Below are 24174 nucleotides of genomic sequence, written 5' to 3'. Positions count from 1 at the left end.
ATGTGAAGCTATTTCTTAGCTGCCTAAAACGTAGCCATTCTACCTCTGAGCCTGATTTCCCAGCCTTAGCCCAAGCATTATTTCTCTCATGAAGGAGACTGGACAGCTCAGCAGAAAACCAGGGATTGTTTCGTCCCTTCACTCTAAATTTACGCAGAGGTGCATGACTATCTATAATTTTCATAAAACCAAGATAAAAATAAGACCATGCAGTTTCTACATCAGCACACAAATTGATTCTATCCCAATCAAAATCAAACAGATCATGTAAAAAACCCTGCTCCAGAAAGTGTTTCTTGTCTCTCTTTGTGATGACACGTGGTTTAACCTTTTGGACCTTAGTGTCCCTAATTGTGGCTACAACACAGTGGTCACTCACATCATTAGCAAATACTCCCACAGATGAGTATTTATGTGGAACATTAGTTAAAATTAGATCAATTAAGGAGGATTTATTTGGGGACTTAATATTTGGGCGAGTAGGACTGTCTATAATCTGGGTAAAATTCAATGAGGTACACAGGTTTTTAAAATCCTCTGACACAGAAGTTAACCAGTCCCAATTAAAATCACCAAGCAGCACTATTTCCTTGTAGGAAAGTTGTGATAACAGTTTTTCCAATGACGATAAAGAGTCCTTGACAGCCGAAGGAGCCCTGTAGCAGCCCACCACCATGACCTGTTGACCCTTTGTTACCTCAATATTCACGGCTACAAATTCGAGCTGTTTACTAACAGATTTGGAAACCATATTGGTTACACAAAACTTATTTTTCACATAAATGGCAACGCCACCACCTTTTTTAGCCCGGTCAGTACGATATACACTGTAACCATATATTGGTTTATATTGTCAGATTATTAGATGAACTTTGCCCATTCTTGGTCTTCACTGCTAATGTGTAAGCACACTGAGTTAAGTGCTAAAATCCAGCCAAAGACTGTGAAAAACTAAACTCAGGTCTTGGTCCTGGACTAGCCCTAACCCCAGGGTGCTGAGACCTGGCTATGGAGCTATTTTCAGTCTGACACTGGCCTGTTGTTTTCCCAAATCTGAGAACATTGGGAGAGGTATAAATAACGTGTAAACCAACATGTATTTGAAACAGTGAGTTCCAAAAATATACACACACTTTACATGAACTCAAAGTCTCTCATGTTAGTTTGCTCCGGCACCAGTAACACCTCGTGTTTCTTGTACCTGCTGATGTCTTTCAGGCCTGATGGTATAGGCACAGTGACCGTAGAAGAGAAGGAGCACTTTGAGGAGATCAAAGAGAGGCTACGGGTTCTTCTGGAGAACCAGATAACACACTTCAGGTAGGATCCGTGTTCAGCAACCATGTGCTGATCTCATGCCAATCTATTCTGCTGAGGGTTCACATGAAGGTCCAATCTGTCTCTCCTTAGGTACTGCTTTCCATTTGGTCGGCCAGAAGGGGCGCTGAAAGCAACTCTGTCCTTGCTTGAAAGGGTATGATGGATGGCCGTATTTTTCCAAAGAGTCAAAACCTCACACAATGAGGCCAATTTAGACGTGAATCAATTCAATTCAGGTTAGGTCAGCTTGGCTGTAAGACTTGCGCTACGATAAATTAGAAGCTTAGGAGCTTTTAAAGCACCTTAGCAATGGTGAAACAGGAAATGGCTTTAACTTGCAGCATTGACCAATCTGCACCAACATTGACACCAACAATCTAGGCCTGGGGACACCTTATCTTTTTTCATGAAACAAGAAGTGGCCATTACTTTGCTTAACATGATCAGATCCCTGTCAAAAATACTTTTACTATTTGACTTTCTTTTTCATTTGAAAATGATTGCTCGAAATAAAAACGGTTGCTTTCCTTTTTAGGTTCTGATGAAGGATATTGTTACCCCGGTTCCACAAGAGGACGTGAAGGCGGTGATACGTCGGTGTCTGGAGCAGGCTGCTCTAGTCAACTACCAGCGGCTGTCAGAGTACGCCAAACTGGAAGGTAAGTGCTGCTCCATCTCTGCTGCTCTGTGTGGTTGCTACGGCAAACACACTGTATGGGCGTTCTGTCCTGGCGCAGCTCCTAATCTAACAGCTCTAAGCTAAGTCAGTTAGAGTTGCTAAAAGAGTTTACCGTGACAGAAGAATGCAGATGTGAGAGATTCTACACGCAGTGTTGAGAGGATTTCTGAACACTAAAGAATACCTGAAGAATGTACCTGGGTGTTGGTGTAGTCACGGTGTGTCTTTCACCTGTTGCAATGAAGAGTTTAAATGAGCAATGCACCATTGGATCTCTCTTGTGGTCAAACAGGCAATTATGTGCATGACAATACAAAAAAAAGTTTTCCCTCAGGTGTCAGAAAACCTGATGAATGTGACTGACTGTCTGGTTTTCTGATGTGGAAAGGACTTCTTTATGTTACAATTAATGTTCATAAAGCTTGTTGCCAAACATGTGCGCGATCTTTAGAATAAATCAACTACATCGTATAGAACTGTTATGAGTTTCAATTCCGCATTTATAAAAAGCTTAACTTGTACATTTTCTTCACAGCTGCAGGAACTTTTCATTAATCCTCTTTCATATTGCACTGAAAACGATGTGTTTATTCTGCATTATCTCTATCCAATTGTACTAACAATGTACAGTAAGTAAAAATGCATTCAATTCAATCTTTATGCTGACTTCGTCCACCATGCCTCAGCCTCCTTTCCAGAGTCCTAACCTGCTTCTGTCTTCCTCTTTCCCTGCCTGGTAGCTGAAGGGATGCTCCTTCCTTTTCCTCCCTCTGCCCCCTCTACCTTGCTCTCTGATGGTTTCCATTCCCCCCCCTTGTGTACCTTGTCTATTGGCTTGTGCTGCTCTTCATTAGCTGCTGCTTGGAAACAGGAGAGCCAATAAACAAGACATGATGAGACTGTCCCTTGTGGCAGTTCAGTGTTTTTTCTGTTGCATGATCCAGGTTCTCTTTAGTAGGCATCAAAAGCACTTTACAGACCTCTGAAACAAATGATGTTCAACTGAGTGAGCTGCTAAATGTATCTTTACTTTAGGTCCGATTTGTAACTTATGTTTGTTCATGAACAATGACATTTGGAAAATAAGCTCATTCGCTGTCTTAGCCAGAGTCAAACAAAGACTCACTCCTGTGAGACCAGTACAGACACAAGTCCTGGATGTGTTTAGCTTGGCAAACAGCTCCTGTCTCAAGTTGCATCCTGGTCATTTGGAATCTTTGATACATTCCAAGGCCATCCTGCCTTGTTTACAGGAAAGAGCTCATCCTAGCAATATCTTTATGAAGGTCTTTATCAACCTATTAGCTAAGAGCGAAACATCTAGAAGGCTAACTCTCCTTAAACTTTAACAAATATTACAAATATGATAGCTCAGAAGTATTTTTGAGAGTTCTTTTCTTACTGCTTGTAGTCTTAATGCTAAGCTAGGCTAAAGAAGTCCAGGACCACTCTACTGGACACACAGAGGCAACACGATTCATTGAAATGCGGCCAATAGTCTTTCCATAATGAGTCTGACTAACAGACAACCCAGACTGGCAGATAAGCTCCGTTGCAGAGGTAACAGAGGCCAATGGTTTTCTTTTTCAGTTTTGTCCACATATTGCCTGGCTAGGATCAGATGCAACACATTGAGAGAAGTACAAGAAAGCAAACAAGTGCATTTCCCAAAATGTTGTTGTTCAAAACAAATTCAACTTCAAAATTATCAATTTAAGACGATGTCTGTAAAGAAACCATCACCTCCCTGAAGACACTAAGGAATGTTACCCTTGGTTTCTCAGTTGTGATTGATAACCCCAAACCCCGCCCTTCATACTGGTGTGCTTCCTGCCCTATAGTACTACAGGAAACAACTGTTTCTAGATGTTTCTTCTGCCCAACAGAACGAATGGTTAATCCAAAATAGACAGCTCATTATTTTTTATCCCCAAAAAACATCCATGGATACAAAACAGTCTTTCCTTATATCTGTCTCACGGTAACAGGGCTATGCCCTCTAGCTCTCTCTTGCCCCTTTTCCACCAAACCGGTTCCGGTTCAAGATCCGTTCTTGTGCTTTTCTGGTGCTTTTCTGGTTTCCACCGCTCAGAGCCCGACTGGTGCTGCGTCATGACATCACCGTTTACGTTGCTGATTTTCTCCCCAACGCCGCTCACAACAACAACAACAATGGGGGACTGCGTCGGGTCGATGATCGTGTTGCTTTTTAATCATACAAAGCCAGATTAAATTAAATAACTACTTCTCAACCCTTGTACTTTTGTGCCGTGGTTCATTGTTTATTAATGTGGTTCAGCGGCATTTACCAACCGCTGCAGTGCTGCTCGTCCACCGGAGTTTAGTCTGACATTAACTCATGGCAGAGTTCAGTCTACCGTTAACTCACGGTAGAGTTTAAGTTCAGTCTACCGTTAACTCACGGTAGAGTTTAGTCTACCGTTAACTCACGGCAGAGTTCAGTCTACCGTTAACTCACGGTAGAGTTTAGTCTACCGTTAACTCACGGCAGAGTTCAGTCTACCGTTAACTCACGGCAGAGTTCAGTCTACCGTTAACTCACGGCAGAGTTTAGTCTACCGTTAACTCACGGTAGAGTTTATTCTACCGTTAACTCACGGCAGAGTTCAGTCTACCGTTAACTCACGGCAGAGTTCAGTCTACCGTTAACTCACGGCAGAGTTTAGTCTACCGTTAGCTCACGGTAGAGTTTATTCTACCGTTAACTCACGGCAGAGTTCAGTCTACCGTTAACTCACGGCAGAGTTCAGTCTACCGTTAACTCACGGCAGAGTTTAGACTACCGTTAACTCACGGCAGAGTTTAGACTACCGTTAACTCACGGCAGAGTTTATTCTCCCGTTAACTCACGGCAGAGTTTAGTCTACCATTAACTCACGGCAGAGTTTAGTCTACCATTAACTCACGGCAGCGGCCGCTGGAAAGTATTCACTGTCTGACTGTCACACAAGCAGCTGATAGATATCCCCCATCCCCTAAGTGAATGTGTTTCAGTATGGATTGACGCTGTTTGGCATCACAACGGTGTTATGAACGTTTCTCTGGTATAAAATGGGTGATGTTAGCATAGCAACCGAAGCTAATCTGACTATCTTGACTACTTGTTGCTATCCTATTGTGGCATAAGCCATTTTCTACAGGCACATTTTCTACAGGCACATTTTACCGGCGTATTTTTCATAATGATTCGACTTGTGATAGTCGGACATGACAACCTGTGCAGCCCATGTGTTGATTCCATCCGATAGCTGCTATGATACAAAACAACAGGAACACGTCTGCCTCTCTCCACAATGATCAATAATAATAATAATAATAATAATATATTTGATTTATAAGCGCACTACTTCAATAACAGTGAACGGATGGTCAAAGTAAGGCACAAATAAACAGAATCACACGAAGCCTGGTTAGTGTTGCCTGACTTTATAAAGTGTGTGGTCACGTTCTAGTCACTTTGCTCAGTGCTACAGCTTGTTACAACTTTGATTTGCCGTACTCGCCATTAACTGTTAGTGCTCAGGTTAATCTCGACCCCCTCCAACGTAAGCGGTCTTGGTTCTTGCCGGGCAGCCGAGTGGGGTTAGCTAAGAACCGGTTTTTGGTGCTTAGAGCCGGCTCCGCTGCGGTGGAAACAGGAAGAACCAGAGCTTAATCAGGCTGTAGCCCGGAACCGGCACTGGAACCGGTTTGGTGGAAAAGGGGCATCTGACCTCAGCTCACTGTCCTCAACCCATCTATCCTTTTCAACCCAGTAGAGATGTAACCTATAAACCTCTAACACTTCCCCATGACCAAAGCATCGATGCAGCCTCAGAGCGTCAGCCTTTGAGTTTTCATCCCACAAAATATGAATTTGACAGCCACAGGCGCTTCATGGAGCAGCTTTCCCAAAGTAGATTGATAAACTGCTTTTTAATATGAAACAACATCACAGTTATGAAGAGCTGAGTAAATGTTAATTAATCGTTTAATATGAATTCACTATTGATTTAGGAATAATAATTTAGCAAACAATATGAAGCCTAAAAGGTTGTTTCTTTTTTATGGTCATGTTTTGAACATAGGCCTAAGTATAAGCTACTTACTTTTCAACACTGTCAGAGTACTGTATATAAAGTATTCATTTATCTTCTAACGGATTTTAGCATGTCTTGCTCTTGCACTCAATTCAGTACGAGAAGTTACGGCCACACCCAAAAGTGGGACTACGGAGCTGCAGTCTGCTCACCCCCCAGTGAAGCTGTCTCTACGCAGCAGGGAGTGGGGGGGAGGGGCCATGGGGAGGGGTAGTGAGCTAATTATTTGTGGTCTAATAAACAGACCATATCATTATTTTTCCCAAGCTACAGTAGTCGTGACAACTTCAGCGTGTTTAACATAGACCCTAACACCACAGACTGCATATAGAAAGGGACGGAACATTTTCCAGAAACATCCAGGACGCAGTCCCGCAGAGCTACAGTGCGTTCATGCGGATACGTGCGTGGTTGAATCTCAACTGGGTCGGAAAACATGACAGAAGCATCTCCAGCCCAGCTAACGGCAGTCTGTAATCGCTGAGCCTACACTTATTCATTGATGTTCTGACTTTGGCATGTCATCAAACTCAGATAGGAGACAGATCTCAAAGGCGCTTTATGTAGCATTTTCATTGATACATGAGTTACTGCAAGCTTATGCAACTCATTCTGAGACATTGTTATGTTGGTTACAAAACACATGCCCATTATAATCAGTGTCTACCTGCCGTTGAAGCAGTACTGGGTTGTTTAAGGTTCAAACGTAGCTTGTGTTAGTGTTCACATTTAGAAAATAACAACCATGTTTTTTTTATCAAAATGCAAATCAGGTTGCTTTTGTTGTGATGTATAGCACTTGTTTGAATATATTTTAAATGTTTACTGTTTACTGAAAGAATCCAGAAATATAAGAAAGCTGAAATGAATTGATGGGGAAGTGATTCACCTAGAAGCAAGTGGCACACATGAGGAGCTTAATCATCTAGCTGACAAGTATCACATGTGTGATCAGAGGAACAGAATATAGTAGACCTAGTGTAAAGGAAACCAGTCTTTGGTAATAATCTCAAAATGATACTTATAACACCTTTGAGATATTACATTTTTTATTTCAATTAACTAAATAAAAATGTACTTTAATGGCACGACATGTGTTGAACAAAAGAAAGCAGGTTCGACTCCTGGGTCAGCCCTCTGTCCCGCCCTTCTGACCGCACCTCTCTGACCCCGTCCCCCTGACCCCGCCTCTCTGACCCCGGCTCTCGCATGCCTCGGTATCCTCCCTCTTTCTCTGTAGGGAAAAAGAGAGAGATGTATGAGCATCCTGTCTTCTGCTTGGCGTCTCAAGTGATGGATTTAACCATTCGTGAGTACTTTCCTCATTCCCAAGCCCCCCCCCCTCTGCACCCTATATGTTTCTCTACAACAGTATGCACGCCAACAACAAGTGACCCCACACTCTTGACGCTCCTGCCGTCCTTTGGTTTGTGTCTATCTATTGTTTGCTTCTGTAAAGTCTACAGTTACATGTCGTGTGTTGCTCAGCCACTCAAAACGCATTCTGATTTCTCTGTGAGCTTCTTTTCTTTTCTGTCCGGCACAAAACACCTTTTCCTTTTCTGTCTGCGACTTGAATGCATTTTTACTTTGCTTGTGTGTGAATCCTTTAAGTGTGTAACATTCAAACAGGACACCCATATCCTGCACTTATTCAAATGTCATTTTAATTCATGTCAATCCTTCAAGGGAAATGACTTTGGAATCAGGTTAGACAATCATGTTGACAGGTTGTAATGCTGTGTGCTGTTTGCTAACTTCTTTACATACATCACAAGTGAAGACCAAACATTTCATATCCGACTAAATACCACTTGTTTTGAAAAATATCTTCTCTCTCACCCTCTATCACTTCCCCACCTCTCTCTACCTCTCTCCATTCTCTCTAAATACAAATACTCTTATTTAGTGGAGAAATGTCAGAGAGATGAAGGTTCCAGGTGACGTACCGTATGTCTAACTTCTGCTGTTCGCTCATTCCTCAGTCTGCCTTAACCCATTTCCCCATAGACCCTGTCACACCTTCCTGATACCTGTACTTTGCTCTGCAAGCACAGACACTTCAGGTTTCAGGAACGTTGTGAGTGAAAAGACCTGCAAACTTCCAACATGTCAGAAATATTTGTCATCAAATGTCAAATATCCTAATGAAGTGTTTAATGATGATCACTATCAGCGGTCCTGTTTCAGGATCACATAATTAAGCTCTCCACTTACTGTCCTGGTTAGACCGTACAAAGTAAGAGTCCATAGACATTGTTTAAATATAGAACAACAATAATTGTTTTCTATGGAGTACTTCTTTGTTTCCACCTCTGCACTTCCAAGCTCTGACATAATAGCTCTGAGTTGACAGCCATTGCTAGACCCTAACAATCCCCCCTTATGTACCAGGACAGAAGTCGTATTCATTAGAAGCTTTCAGGCATGTTAGCATGACTTAAGCTCCAGCAGGCGATCCTCCATCCTCCTGCTGTGCTGTCCACAACCCCACTGAGCCACAAGAGCTAGCAGCTGGACTGAAACACTCATGAACTCTGTGGGCCAATGCAACGTGCGTAAGACACTGTGCACATGTGTTCTTACCCAGCAGCACGCCCGTGCTGACATAGAGTGACTCAGCGAAAAGCACACATACTTTGGGGTTTTTAGTGCATGTCTAGTTTTCTAACAGCTGACCCATTACACTGTCCTCACTATGTTTAAAACTAATTCATTCATTAAAACTTCTGGATGTATCCACCATATTCTACTTAGCATACCTCTCACATTACCCGGCCACTGGTAACACCAAACAGAATTAATGTTGCTGATTGGTTTCTCACGGCATTGCTCTCTGGGCCCCAGTTAAGGTCATTTGTCGTCATGTATTAAGTTGTTGTTTTGAGCTCAACGTGAGTTTCATGGCCGAAAGAAACATCAAATCATATACTTTTTCTAAAATAGGAAACTCACCTTCGATCGTAATCCTACAAATTCACTTACAAAGAATAAATCAATGTTGTTCAATGAACATACTGAAGGGTCAGAATGGAGGAAGTCAGAAGGACAAGAGGCCTGCACGCACTCTAGCAAGCACATGCAACTTCCCCACCAAAGACGTTATAACGTTGTTTACTCTGTGGATAAGCACAACACAACCACCACATTCCTGCATGATGACTGTTCAGTGTCCATGCTGTTTGCATCCGGCATGTCGATGACCTCATCAGTGTTGTGTCAGGGACAGAGACAGGTCACTACACAGGCCGGCACTACCTCCAGACACCAGCAGGGCGTTCAGCACGCATGGAGATAGTGTTATCGCAACAACGCTTTAACACTATGTTACAATGGGATTACATTATAACTAGGGCTAGGTAGAAATACTTTAATGTAGACAATGAACTTCCCCTTAAGAAAATGAAAGGTACTATTAACACCATTTATGTTCATTTCTATTGCATTTAGCCATTATCTGACTTGAATGATCTGACAGAGGTATACTGAGGTCTGATACCCAGCCCTAATTATAATAATCTGATATGTCATGCTTGTATTTACAATATGAACACTAGATCGTCCCAGTGACTGAGTTAGGCTGCAGACTGTGCTAAGGATCACTGTAGAAGCCATAACCAACATTAGTGAGTGACTGCATCCTCCAGTGTCTGCAGGAGGCAGCAGAACATGCATGCTGAGTGCCTCTTTAAAGCAAATACTGAATGACCCGAGACACTCTTTAGTGTTTGAGGGATGTTTTTGCACACTGGTTGAATGCATACAGTTGTACAAGCAAGAGAAAGAACACATAGTAGATACAGCCTCAGAGACTGCCTCCACTGACCTTTGACCTTTGTGCTCCAGAGAATGTAGGGCGGTTAGTCACACCTGCTAAAAAACTGGAGGACAATATCCGCCTGTCCGAGCTGGTGATCGAGGTGCTGCAGCAGAACGAGGAACACCATGCTGAGGTCAGTGCGCGCACACACACACACACACACACACACACACACGCACACACACGGCCGACCTTCGTGTTATTCTCGGTGGAAAATGCCTATTTTAAGGTTCATTTGGCCATTAAAATGCGTTTTGATGTCATTTTATGCGAGTAATGAGTTTTTATTTCTGATTATTTGTGCAGTACATGTACATGATGTTTAGTTTGCTAGTTATGATGAAGATTACTTCATGAATGTGTACACATGGTTGCTAACGTTTTTTTGGTGGAAATGTGTTTTTTCACAGCAAAGTCACCCTCTGTACTTGGACTTATTGGGAGAATCTAAAGGCAAGAACCTCCCAAATATTCATTTAGGTCTTTATTGTAGACCTTTAGTGTTGCCGTCTGTGAGGAAAATACATGGGGTGTTACGATGTGTGAAGCAGGTAGGACCCAAATGCAGATTAACGTGAAATTCCTTTATTTCAAGGCTAAAATGACAATGACAGAACACTCACCGAGGACAAGCCAATACACAAGACGAACCGACAAAGACAGACAGAAAAACCAGAACTTAAATACACACAAGACTAATCACACAAACAAGACACAGGTGAGGAGGGAGGAGAAAACACAGGGCCACAGGTGAACACAATCGGGTAATCAGACACACCAGGGAAACTAACGACAGGAGGAAAAACACAGGGAAAAGGACCAGACAATAACCCAGGAGGAAAACATGACAGAGAGAACAGCAAAAACACCCACACCTAGACATAGACATGACATGACATGAGAATCGTGACAGAACCCCCCCCTCAAGGGACGGATTCTAGACGTCCCTAAACACCAAAACAAAAATCCAACAACGTCCAGCAGGGTGGGTGGAGGGGGTCCGGAGGACGGGCCTTGGCTGACAGCCCAGGGCAAGGCAGAGTTCGAAGAGGGGGTCTCGGGCGAACGGCCCGGGGGCAAGGCAGAGTTCGAGGAGGGGGTCTCGGGTGGACGGCCCGGGGGCAAGGCAGAGTTAAAAAATGGGTTCTCGGGTGGACGGCCCGGAGGCAAGGCAGAGTTCAAAAAGGGGTTCTCGGGCGGATGGCCCGGGGGCAAGGCAGAGTTCGAGGAGGGGGTCTCGGGCGGATGGCCTGGGGGCAAGGCAGAGTTCGAGGAGGGGCGAAGACCACAGCGGGCGAACTCAGGGGACCGGGTTCAAGGGCAAAGACCGGACAGCTCCGGAGACCGGGCAGGAGCCGGTGTCGACCGGACAGGATCCGGAGCCGGTGGGACAGGTGTCGGCAAGATTCCCCACGGAAGAGGACACAGGGCCGGCAGGACCCCCGGCAGGAGAGCAGTCGGCGGAACCTCGAACGGCACAGGATATGGAGTTGGCAGGACCCCCAGCGGAAGAGTAGTCTGCGGGACCTCCAACGGCTCAGGACATGGGGTTGGAAGGACCCCCGGCAGGAGAGTAGTCTGCGGGACCTCCAACGGCACAGGACATAGGGTTGGCAGGACCCCCAGCGGAACCTCCAACGGCACAGGAAATAGGGTTGGCAGGACCCCCGGCAGAAGAGCAGTCTGCGGGACCTCCAACCGCACAGGATATAGGGTTGGCAGGACCCCCGGCAGAAGAGCAGTCTGCGGGACCTCCAACGGCACAGGACATGGATTTGGCAGGACCCCCCGGCAGAAGAGCAGTCTGCGGGACCTCCAACGGCACAGGACATGGAGTTGGGACTCGAGAGAGGGCTCGAGAGGGAACTCGAGAGGAAATTTGACAGTTGACTTGAGAGGTGACTTGAGAGGGATCTCGAGAGGTGACTTGAGCGGAGACTCGAGAGGGGACCTGAGAGGGAACTCGAGAGGGAACTCGAGAGAGAGGACCTGTAAGGGGACTTGAGAAGAGACTCGAGATGGGACCTGAGAAGTGTCTTGAGAGGGGACTCGAGAAGTGTCTTGAGAGGGGACTCGTGAGGGGATTTGAGAGGGGACTCGAGAAGAGACTCGAGAGGGAACTCGAGCAGTGACTTGAGAGGGAATTCGAGAGATGACTTGAGAGGGAACTCGAGAGGAGACTCGAGAGGGGACTCGAGATGGGACTCGAGAGGGGACCTGAGAGGGGACTCGAGAAGAGACTTGAGAGGGGACCTGAGAGGGGACTTGAGAAGAGACTCGAGATGGGACCTGAGAAGAGACTCGAGATGGGACCTGAGAAGTGTCTTGAGAGGGGACTCGAGAGGGGACTCGTGAGGGGACTCGAGAAGAGACTCGAGAAGAGACCTGAGAGGAAACTCGAGAGGAAACTCGAGAGGAGACTCGAGAGGAGACTCGAAAGGGGAGCTGAGAGGAAACTTGAGAGGGGACTTGGGTAGGAACTTGAGAGGGGACTTGAGAGGGAACTCGAAAGGGGACTCGAGAGGGGACTCGAGGGGTGACTTGAGGGGTGACTCGAGAGGTAGCTTGAGAGGAGACTCGAGAGGGAACTGGAGAGGGGACTTGAGAGGGGACTTGAGAGGGGACTTGAGAGGGGACTTGAGAGGGAAGTCGAGAGGGGACTTGACATGGGTCTTAAGAAGGGTCTTGAGAAGGAACTTGTGTCGGTCGGTACGCCGACAGGACACAGGGAGCTGGCGTTGGCTGGAGAGCCAGCAGGAGACGAGGTGCTGGAGTCGGCCAGAATGCCGACAGGCCTCGGGGAGCTGGCGTTGGCTGGAGAGCCAACAGGACACGGGGAACTGGCGTCGGCCGGAGAGCCAGTCCTGGAGCCGAAACTGGAGTTGGGACCATGGCTACTGGGGCCGGTACTGAAGCCAGAACCATGGCTGCTGGGGCCGGAGCCATGGCTGTGGGCCATGACTGGGGCTGGGAACACCGGTTCTGTAGCAGGGACCATGGCTGCATGGGCCGGTTCTGGAGCCGGAACCATGGCTGTGGGGACCGGTTCTGGAGTCGGAACCATTGCTGCTGGGCGCGGAGCGGAAGCCTGGACCCTGGCTGTGTAAGCCAGGTTATGGAGAATGGAAGCATGGCTGCGTGGACCGGTACTGGTGCATGGATCCATGGCCTTGTAGGCCGGTTCTGGAGCCGGAACTGAGGCTGGAACCCTGGCCTTGCGTCTCTTAGGAGTCTTTTGGAAGCTTCGTGGACCTCCAAACGCCAGACCAGACCCCAAGAAAGGGTCAGAACATGCAGACTGGCACTCAGGGCTACGTGAGAAAACCCTAAGCCACTCGGGCAACAAGCTCCAGAGCCAGGGCTTGCGAGCAACCTCCTGACGTGCCTCCTTCAACGCAGCCTCTCTACCCCGTCTAGATGAGGCGCTTTTCCACGTATAAAAAATGTATTCCAGAGAGTATCCAAGACATTCCGCCTGTAGCATCAAATGGGCTGAGTCTGCTGGGTCCATAATGGTCGGTTCGTAATGTTACGATGTGTGAAGCAGGCAGGACCCAAATGCAGATTAACGTGAAATTCCTTTATTTCAAGGCTAAAATGACAATGACAGAACAGAACACTCACCGAGGACAAGCCAATACACAAGACGAACCGACAAAGACAGACAGAAAAACCAGAACTTAAATACACACAAGACTAATCACACAAACAAGACACAGGTGAGGAGGGAGGAGAAAACACAGGGCCACAGGTGAACACAATCGGGTAATCAGACACACCAGGGAAACTAACGACAGGAGGAAAAACACAGGGAAAAGGACCAGACAATAACCCAGGAGGAAAACATGACAGAGAGAACAGCAAAAACACCCAAACCTAGACATAGACATGTGACATGACATGAGAATCGTGACATGGGGCTCAGAGCCTCGTATTTTTAAAATATTTTTTTCCTTCTAATTTGTTATTCTTTTCAAAATAACACACTGTTATTTACTCACCAATAACACACAATTATCCTTGCTTTTATTTATTGGTTTAATTCCATAATCTCTGGCTTTTTTGGCGTCCGTCAGGAACTGAATTTCAAAATAAATATAACCGGAAACAGACGTAGGCATTTCGAGCGATTACCCAAGATCCTCAGCTACGCTGATTGGATGTTTTAGCCGCAAAGCATGCTGGTATTTGGTGTTTATATTATATGAAATCCGGAAAACATTTTAAAAGAATAAAATAATACTTAATTCCGAGTGCTCTTGCTTTTCTCTTTGAAAGTCATCACATAACGGCATTGTAATACACGGAATTATTGTTTTTATGTGTTATATTTGAATATTAAGAGTACATAAGGGGAAAGTAGAAGGTCTGTGATAGAAATATAGAATATAAAAAATCAAGAAGATACTATAAGCTATCTCTACAATAAAACAGTTTAGTGCAGGATGTACAAAGATATTAATATGAGGATGTGCAAAACAGAAAAACGAATTAACCTTTATTTAAACATTAAATAACAGATTAAGGTCTTCTTTTAAATAAGAAAAAAACTTTGGGGGTATCTATCTACAGATAAATATTAAGCCTGACAAAGTACTTAACGTCTAATATATTGCTTTCCTGCAATGTTAACTATGTTGAAGCACTTATTTTAACTGATATTATACATATGAATGATACTCTTATGTATGTAGATAGAATAAGAAATGTGCAGAATATGACTTTAATGGTGGAGGTACACACATATTGATAGATGTCTTGTAATGCACTGTTGAGGAACCTGTGACCCAAGTTTTTCATTAATTGCATAACTATACCGTAGTTGTGTGTATGATATGTCAATAAACCTTTAAAATCTTGAAATCTTGAAAGGGATGTGCAAAATAGCCATAATATACAGTCTTTAATGAACTATTAGTAGAGAATAACGAGTAATGAATATACTTTATTACTTGTCTCCATTCATGTCAATTTCAGATACATGTTTAGTCTTCTCAAGCACCAACTATCAAATATCTCTCCTGATTGTTGGCACTTGACAATCACCTTCCCTGGATTTTACTCAGGTGTAACTAAAGTCTGATTTAAGGGTTGTATATATTTCACATAATTAATCAGAATCTGCAAAGTAACTCAAATAAATGTAGTGGAGTAAAAATACCAGGTTAACCTCTGAATTGTCGTGAAGTAGAATTACAAAGTAGCAATGAGCTGTCATGTGGGTATATATTAATGCTATATATTGATGCTGCGCATTATGGACAGCGATTTTCACCCATTTAATAATTATATGTTTTACATTTGATAACACCAATGTGTTTAATACTGGGGCAACTTCTAATTGTGGGAAAAACGTTCAGTAGAGACGTCCCATAGAACATTTTGCGAAACACAATAGTGTAATTTAGACCTTTAGTGTTGCCGTCTGTGAGGAAAATACATGGGGCTCAGAGCCTCGTATTTAAAAAAAATGTTCCTTCTAATTTGTTATTCTTTTCAAAATAACACACTGTTATTTACTCACCAATAACACACAATTATCCTTGCTTTTATTTATTGGTTTAATTCCATAATCTCGGGCTTTTTTGGCGTCCGTCAGGAACTGAATTTCAAAATAAAAATAACCGGAAACAGACGTAGGCCTATAAGGGACATTTCGAGCATCATTGCGATTGTCAACATGTTTTAGTTTAGGATGGCCGAAGACACTACACTACCCATAATCCCCAGCTATCGTTTAGGACTACAGTCCCCATGATTACTCTTCAAGGTCTGGGATTGGATGTTGGAGTGGCAGTGCGCCAAGGTTATGCAGAGCGTCAAGCAGCTGTTTGAAATGGAACGAAACCACGCCAGACTATCCAAAACTAGAATTGAACGCCCCCCCAGAACTACACACTAAAATAAAGACCTAAATGAATATTTGGGAGGTTCTTGCCTTTAGATTCTCCCAAGAAGTCCAAGTACAGAGGGTAACTTTGCTGTGAAAAAACACATTTCCACCAAAAAAACGTTAGCATTCATGAAGTAATCTTCGTCATAACTAGCAAACTAAACATCATGTACATGTACTGCACAAATAATCAGAAATAAAAACTCATTACTCGCATAAAATGACATCAAAACGCATTTTAATGGCCAAATGAACCTTAAAATAGGCATTGTCCACCGAGAATAACACGAAGGTCGGCCATTGTTGTTGATCACGTGGTCTGGGAGCTGTTGCAGCGTCCATAGCAACCACCTTAGCAACCATGAATGTGTACACATTCATGAAGTAATCTTCGTCATAACTAGCAAACTAAACATCATGTACATGTACTGCACAAATAATCAGAAATAAAAAAACTCATTACTCGCATAAAATGACATCAAAACGCATTTTAATGGCCAAATGAACCTTAAAATAGGCATTTTCCACTGAGAATAACACGAAGGTCGGCCATCGTTGTTGATCACACACACACACACACACACACACACACACACACACACACACACACACACACACACACACACACACACACACACACAGCTGGAGAATGGGTCTACTTCCCTCCATCCTTTACTTGGGTCTCATCAGGGCTGTTGTGGGGAATTTCATTTGTCACTCACACACACACGCACACACACACACTCACACACACACACACACACACACACACACACACACACACACACACACACACACACACACACACACACACAGACACACACACACACACACACACACTAAAGAGCAGTGGCTGTGCAGAGCAGCGGTGGGCCTGAACATGTGGGGCTGATCCAAAGCAGTGAGAAGTGACGTGTGTGTCCCACCAGCATCTCAGCCACTGATTACACAAACTGTGAATGTGTGTTTACCTCACTATAAAACATGCTTTTTGTGTCACTTTGTCCTTTACAATTGACGCATTTCCTCTCTGCTTTGTATTTCAATGATTTGTTTGGTTTGCGGGGAAATGATTGATCAGGGAAAAGAGGTATGTGAGCATCTTGGTGCACTATGCCCCACCCCTACCCTACCTGTACGCTCTGTGCATGCAGCTAACGATCCGGCTAATGTTGGAGAGGATCGTTCAAGTTTCCTCTCCACATTACCCATAATCTCTGTTGGCTTGTGGTCACTTCTAATCAAGTGCTTGTGACAATGCTTGTTAGCTTCTAAGCTAGCAACACGTTTGCCATTGATGCTAAAGAAAATAGACAAGCACTTAAACACGTATTTTATTAGTTGAACTCATTAAGCTACGCTTTGAGGAAACAAAGTGCAGAGTTGTGACTTTTTGTCTCAAACATTACACCTCTGGAGCTTTACCCAACATTTGTCCTGTGTTAGACATGTGTCATGTATTCTACCAAGTCCAGTAAGTACGCCTGGGGAAGGTGTTGTGTCACCTTTCCTTCCTTAAAGAAACCCATTCCTCTCCATTGGTTCCACCAGCGCACACAATGGAGGAAATGCGAGGCATGCTTTGTGTGAGCAGAGATAACAGGAGAGGCTGTTCTAATGATGTGAGCCCATGGGGACCAGCATGAGACCTGAACACTTCTGCTGTCCGTGCATTTCTGTTTGTGTACGAAGACACAATGAACAACTCGGGACCGAGGTCTATTGCAATTACTTAGATGTATTTGCAATGCATTTTATACATGTTTTCTTTTGTAGCTCTAAAGCTGGTTATTGCTCATCCTATTAACTAGCTCTATTGTGTGCCTCTCATGTAATCATCCATTTTAACTTCAATACTTGTGTACTGATTACTTTGTCAATGTTGTCCAAAAGAAAGAGTAAAGCTGACGCAGGATGATTAACAATACACAACTTTTAAGGTAATGTTCCTACATCTCCAAAACTCTTGACCTGCCACTGTAAGCCTATCCCTGCTGTCCAGTGAGAAACAAAATGGCGCCTAAACAGGACTTGGACAGGTTTGCAGAATAGGTGTATCTATGGAAACGCATAAGAGATCATAAATGTTCACACAGCGAAACACATTTAATGAAGATTGCGTAAACCCCTTCTTTTCTACTTCATTAACTTAAATAAATACAAGCGTTACCAATAGCAATGCAAGAGCTCAAAGACACTGTTGCTTGCTCTGTGAAAGAAGAGCACCAGCCAGTGTCAACATGTGTGTGTGAGCAATGTGCAATGTTCAGACACACACGTATCTCAATGACCCGCACGTGTGTTTCACAGCTTCGTCTGGCTGGGGAACTAAATGCACGAAGGCCCACCAGGTTCATGTGTGATCAATGTTGGCTTCCTTCGTGGGTTGGGTAGATACATAGAGAAGACAGAGGAAACAAGTTCACTTCTTAATCTTTGTCTACTGCAGAGAACGAGTGTGGACCGACAGGAAAGTGTTTAGAGGAGAGTGCTTTCCCAGACATGCCTTAAAGAGGCAGTTTCATCTTAAGAACACATGTTTGACATATCTACTCAAAGTACATTCCAGTGTCACTATGTCCTGACAGTTGTGCATGAGACAGATGATCTGTGAGCAAGTCCACCTCTCCGCTCCCATTGGTGCAGGACTTCACTGTTCCCTGATGCAGACATCCAACAAAAGGCTCCCATGTTTGCAGACACATTTTTTGGGGGAGACAAACATTTGTATCACACATACACTGAACACAAATATAAACGCAACACTTTTGTTTTTGCTCCCATTTTTTTGAGATGAACTCAAAGATCTAAAACATTTTCTATATACACAAAATAACCATTTCTCTCAAATATTGTTCACAAATCTGAAAACATCTGTGATAGTGAGCACTTCTCCTTTGCCGAGATAATCCATCCCACCTCACAGGTGTGGCATATCAAGATGCTGATTAGACAGCATGCTTATTGCACAGGTGTGCCTTAGGCTGGCCACAATAAAAGGCCACTCTGAAACGTGCAGTTTTGCTTTATTGGGGGGGTCTGGGGGGGTCCGAAAACCAGTCTTTGCCTCACGCAGTGCAACACATCTCCTTCGCAGAGAGTTGATCAGGTTGTTGATTTTTTCAGATTTGTGAACATTATTTGAGAGAAATGGTTATTTTGTGTCTATAGAAAATGTTTTAGATCTTTGAGTTCATCTCATGGAAAATGGGAGCAAAGACAAAAGTGTTGCGTTTATATTTTTGTTCAGTGTAGATATCAAAGTTAACAAGAGCCGCTTTTTGAAACATCCTGATGCATCCTTTTACTTTGACTTATCTTTCTAATGTATTAAAGATGATTACCTGAGTGGCGCAGACTAGACGCACCTATCCCACACACACTTGTGCTATGAGATCTCATGGCAAGTGCATGCCCCCGACCCCTTCCACTACCACCAGCAACTGAGCCCATGGGTTCATTGGCATTACAGTGTTGACAGCTTGATGTGAATGAGCAAACACCATGGTACCTCAAGGGTCCCTCTTAAGAGGCCTGGCAAGCGTGGGGGTGCATGGAGGAGAGCGAGTGTTTCTGATGTGCATGAGAGAGGCTGTCCCTAGCAGTCCCTCCACTGCGTGTGTTCTGCGGGGAGATATGAGCGTGACGCAGCCCCCTGGCTGGAGGAGCTCGTGAGTGGTTAAGGAGCTCCCTGCCAAGCCTGTGGAGGAGCTGCTGGGCTCCTCTGAGGGCCGGCAGAAAGCAGGTTATTCTCCGTGCCCAAGCAGCGTGTTTACCGCTTTCAGCTGTGAAGAATGCTTCCCCGGAGATCAGGCAGTGGCAACAACTTGATTTCATATTATGAAAAGAGAGGGAGACAGGAGCGCTTGCAAAGGATCACAGATTGTGTGTGTGTGTGTGAGTGTGTGTGCGCGAGTGTGTGCGAGTGTGTGTGTGTGTGTGTGTGTGTGTGTGTGTGTGTGTGTGTGTGTGTGTGTGTGTGTGTGTGTGTGTGTGTGTGTGTGTGTGTGTGTGTGTGTGTGTGTGTGTGTGAGTGTGTGTGTGTGTGTGTGTGTGTGTGTGTGTGTGAGAGTGAGTGTGTGCTGTGAGTGTGTGTGTCTGTGTGTGTGTGTGTGTGTGTGTGTGTGTGTGTGTGTGTGTGTGTGTGTGTGTGTGTGTGTGTGTGTGTGTGTGTGTGTGTGTGTGTGTGTGTGTGTGTGTGTGGCCTAGCATTACTATACTTGTGGGGACCTACATCTGTTTACACAGTCACGTGTGGGGACTCTCCTCCCTTATGGGGACAAATTGGAGGTCCCCATAAGGGGAATCATTAGTTTTAGGGTGAAGACTTGGTTAGGTTTAGGATTAGGGTAAGGTTAAGGGTAAGGTTAAGGGTAAGGGTTAGGTTAAGGGTTAGGCATGTGTTGGTTCTGGTTAAGGTTAGGATAAGTCTCCAGGAAATGCACGTAAGTCAATGTAATGTCCCCTGAAGTGATGTATACATGGTATGTGTGTGTGTGAGTGAGTGTGTATGTGTGTGTGTGTGTGTGTGTGTGTGTGTGTGTGTGTGTGTGTGTGTGTGTGTGTGTGTGTGTGTGTGTGTGTGTGTGTGGGTGTGTGTGTGTGTGTGTGTGTGTGTGTGTGTGTGTGTGTGTGGTGTGTGTGTGTGTGTGTGTGTGGTGTGGTGTGTGTGTGTGTGGTGTGAGTGTGTGCGTGTGTGTGAATGTGCGCGTGAGGGTGTGTGTGCGTGTGAGTGTGTGCGTGTGAGTGTGCGCGTGAGAGTGTGTGTGTGTGTGTGTGTGTGTGTGTGTGTGTGTGTGTGTGTGTGTGTGTGTGTGTGTGTGAGTGTTAGGTCGTAGAGCAAGGTACACTGCTCTGTGCGAATGGGAGAATGGCTTGTAGCATGTAAAGCAGAGGGGTCGTAAAGACTGGATACAGCGCTGGATAGGTTCAGTCCATTTATTTAACAATCCAAACTCAAATATGTATATGTTCATTCAAATGATTTGACCTTCTTGTTGTGATATCTTGTTTCTAACGATACTTATGGCGCATTTCCACTACAGGGCCTCGCTCGGTATGGCTAGGCCTCGTTAGGCCCGGCTCACTTTATGCTGCACTTCCATTACAGTTTAGGAACTGGGGTAGTAACTATAGTAACGCAGTGTAGGCGGAGCCGTGACGTCATCTTCAATGAGAGCCCCAGAAAAACAACACAGCCGTTAGCTGTTAGCACTCAGAGCTCACAGCTCCTCATATCTGTTCAGAAACTAGACAGAAGTTAAACAAGTACAAACCACAGACTGCCTGTGTCATGGAGAACACAGTCGCTGGTTTATTTATGTCTGTAGGCCGTTGTTGTGAGTGTGGACGGTCGGAGCATATACAACGTTAGCTTAGCCAAGCTCCATTTAGAAAACACACATTTTAAAAGGTGTTTCTCTGCCGTCTGTCTGCAGACTTGTCAAAGCATTAATTCATGGTTTTTACTAACCGGTATCAGTGTGTTGTTACTTCGGCATCATTTAGAAACGTGTATTAGAATTAAATCACGGTCAAATATGTTCATCTTGTTGTAGTTGTAGCCCCCTTGCCAGCGATTCTCTCTCTAGTTTAGCATACTCAGCCCGACTCAGCCTGGTTGTTCCTGGCCCTAGAACCACGATTGTATGGCGCCAGAAAAACTGTGAATTAGGACCCGCTAGCCGGTACCAGGTCAAGTGGAAACGCAACCAACAACTGCACGGCTCGGCACGCTTAAAGCGAGCTGCAGTGGAAACGCGCCATTATATCATTTAATTTGTTCTTCATTATCTTTGTGTGAACTCAGTGTAATTCACTCTTATTCTGTTGTTGCTTTATCGCCTGCATTTCACCACGGGATCAATAAAGGTCCTTCCCTGAACTGATCTTAGTCGAGCAGTGGAGTCACATTACGTGATCAGCTTGTCGGATGAAAGGATTCATTGTTAACTCTAAAGTCCTGAAGACGTGCCCCTGGGGTCCTACATCTCTCTTTGTAAAACTTGTCTCCTTTCTTTCACTCTCAACTTTTTGATTTGTTCCCACTCCCTGTATTGTGTCTCCCTTTCCTCTGTGTCTGTTCCTCTCGTCCTGAAGGCCTTCGCCTGGTGGTCGGACCTGATGGTGGAGCATGCAGAGACCTTCCTGTGTCTGTACTCGGCTGACATGGACGCAGCTCTTGAGGTTCAGCCGCCCGACAGCTGGGACAGCTTCCCCCTCTTCCAGCTGCTCAACGACTTCCTGAGAATGGACTGTGAGTGAGAGCATGAGCGAAACACATTTAACAGTCAGCATTTGGCCTGAAGTAGCTGAACGTGCTGAGCAGTGGATGTGGGTCCTCGAGAGGTGGATCAGTGACCAGACACTAGGGACAGGGATGAAGGCTTATGGAATGGAAAGTCAGATTATTCACTGTAGCGGCGAGATAAAGAAATATCACCGAAACGTAGCTCTTAATAAAACTGTCGCTCGGGCAGTAAGAAAATGTTACGCAGGAAGGAAATGATCCGATGTCCAGACAAGAAAGGCTCAATGATTTCACCTGTGGCTTTTCCTGTAGCTACCCTGGTCAACTAGCGTATGCTCGTTCTGGGGCACCAATCCCCCATCTCCAATATATAACAATCATGAGGTTTCCAAACCACACAGTGCCCGAAACCGCCTTCAAAATAAAAGCATAAAGAATTACTTTAACTAACTAAATAATTACAGTAAATAATAATATATTTAATTATAATAATAAAAGATTTAATTTGTTAGCGCTTTTACAGGTGCTCAAAGACGCTTTACAGATATAGTGAAGAGAAAAGAAAAGGAGGGAACAACAAATACATATATATTTAAAGTTAAATAATACAAAAACAATGACACATTAAAAGCCAGATTGAAGAGGTGAGTGTGTTGAAGGTGGTGAGGTCAGTGCAGTCTGATGGGTTGGGGGAGTGAGTTCCAGAGGGAGGGGGCAGCGACGGAGAAGGCTCTGTCCCCCCAAGTCCGGTGATTGATGTGGGTGGGGATGGATAGGAGGTTGGCTTCTGATGAGCGGAGGCAGCGGGAAGGGGTGTGGTGGGAGTTTATTGAGGAGGTTGGATGGTATGCCGTAGAGCATAGTTCAGTAACAGGCGGACCGCGGTCCGGATCCGGACCCAGACGCCGACCTATACGGACCCGGACCTATAATCAATACATTAATAGGGGATTTCAATTTTGAGGGGGCGATTCTATTTTAACCGCCGCCGACAGGGGGCGAAAGAGACGAGTGAGCGATACAGGGAGAGAAACACAGAAGAAGAGACGAGTGAGCGATACAGGGAGAGAAACACAGAAGAAGAGACGAGAGTGCGATACAGAGAGAGAAACACAGAAGAAGAGACGAGAGAGAGATACAGGGAGAGAAACACAGAAGAAGAGACGAGATAGAGATACAGGGAGAGAAACACAGAAGAAGAGACGAGAGAGAGATACAGGGAGATAAACACAGAAGAAGAGACGAGAGAGAGATACAGGGAGAGAAACACAGAAGAAGAGACGAGAGTGCGATACAGGGAGAGAAACACAGAAGAAGAGACGAGATAGAGATACAGGGAGAGAAACACAGAAGAAGAGACGAGTGAGAGATACAGGGAGAGAAACACAGAAAAAGAGATGAGTGAGAGATACAGGGAGAGAAACACAGAAGAAGAGACAAGTGAGAGATACAGGGAGAGAAACACAGAAGAAGAGACGAGTGAGAGATACAGGGAGAGAAACACAGAAGAAGAGATGAGTGAGAGATACAGGGAGAGAAACACAGAAGAAGAGACGAGTGAGAGATACAGGGAGAGAAACACAGAAGAAGAGACGAGAGAGAGATACAGGGAGAGAAACACAGAAGAAGAGATGAGTGAGAGATACAGGGAGAGAAACACAGAAGAAGAGACGAGTGAGAGATACAGGGAGAGAAACACAGAAGAAGAGATGAGTGAGAGATACAGGGAGAGAAACACAGAAGAAGAGACGAGTGAGAGATACAGGGAGAGAAATACAGAAGAAGAGACGAGATAGAGATACAGGGAGAGAAACACAGAAGAAGAGACGAGTGAGAGATACAGGGAGAGAAACACAGAAGAAGAGACGAGATAGAGATACAGGGAGAGAAACACAGAAGAAGAGACGAGATAGAGATACAGGGAGAGAAACACAGAAGAAGAGACGAGATAGAGATACAGGGAGAGAAACACAGAAGAAGAGATGAGTGAGAGATACAGGGAGAGAAACACAGAAGAAGAGACGAGTGAGAGATACAGGGAGAGAAACACAGAAGAAGAGACGAGTGAGAGATACAGGGAGAGAAACACAGAAGAAGAGACGAGTGAGAGAT

At 44.7% G+C, this 24174-nt stretch overlaps 1 protein-coding gene across 1 annotated transcript in view; it reads left to right on the top strand.

Moving 5' to 3' along the window:
- The window catches only part of cadpsa (Ca2+-dependent activator protein for secretion a), a 252895-nt gene that overhangs the window by 170256 nt on the left and 58465 nt on the right, over positions 1-24174 (top strand). Inside the window, exons 14-19 of the mRNA XM_034084138.2 lie at positions 1219-1320; positions 1411-1474; positions 1856-1979; positions 7340-7408; positions 9946-10052; positions 21912-22068. Of these exons, the coding sequence (XP_033940029.1) occupies positions 1219-1320; positions 1411-1474; positions 1856-1979; positions 7340-7408; positions 9946-10052; positions 21912-22068 (623 nt within the window). The remainder of the gene's footprint in view (positions 1-1218; positions 1321-1410; positions 1475-1855; positions 1980-7339; positions 7409-9945; positions 10053-21911; positions 22069-24174) is intronic.

This window comes from Pseudochaenichthys georgianus, chromosome 5 (genome assembly GCF_902827115.2).
Source record: "Pseudochaenichthys georgianus chromosome 5, fPseGeo1.2, whole genome shotgun sequence".
Classification (NCBI taxonomy): Eukaryota; Metazoa; Chordata; class Actinopteri; order Perciformes; family Channichthyidae; genus Pseudochaenichthys; species Pseudochaenichthys georgianus.
Note: the sequence above shows the minus strand (reverse complement) of the source record. Positions and strands in the feature narration are given on the sequence as shown.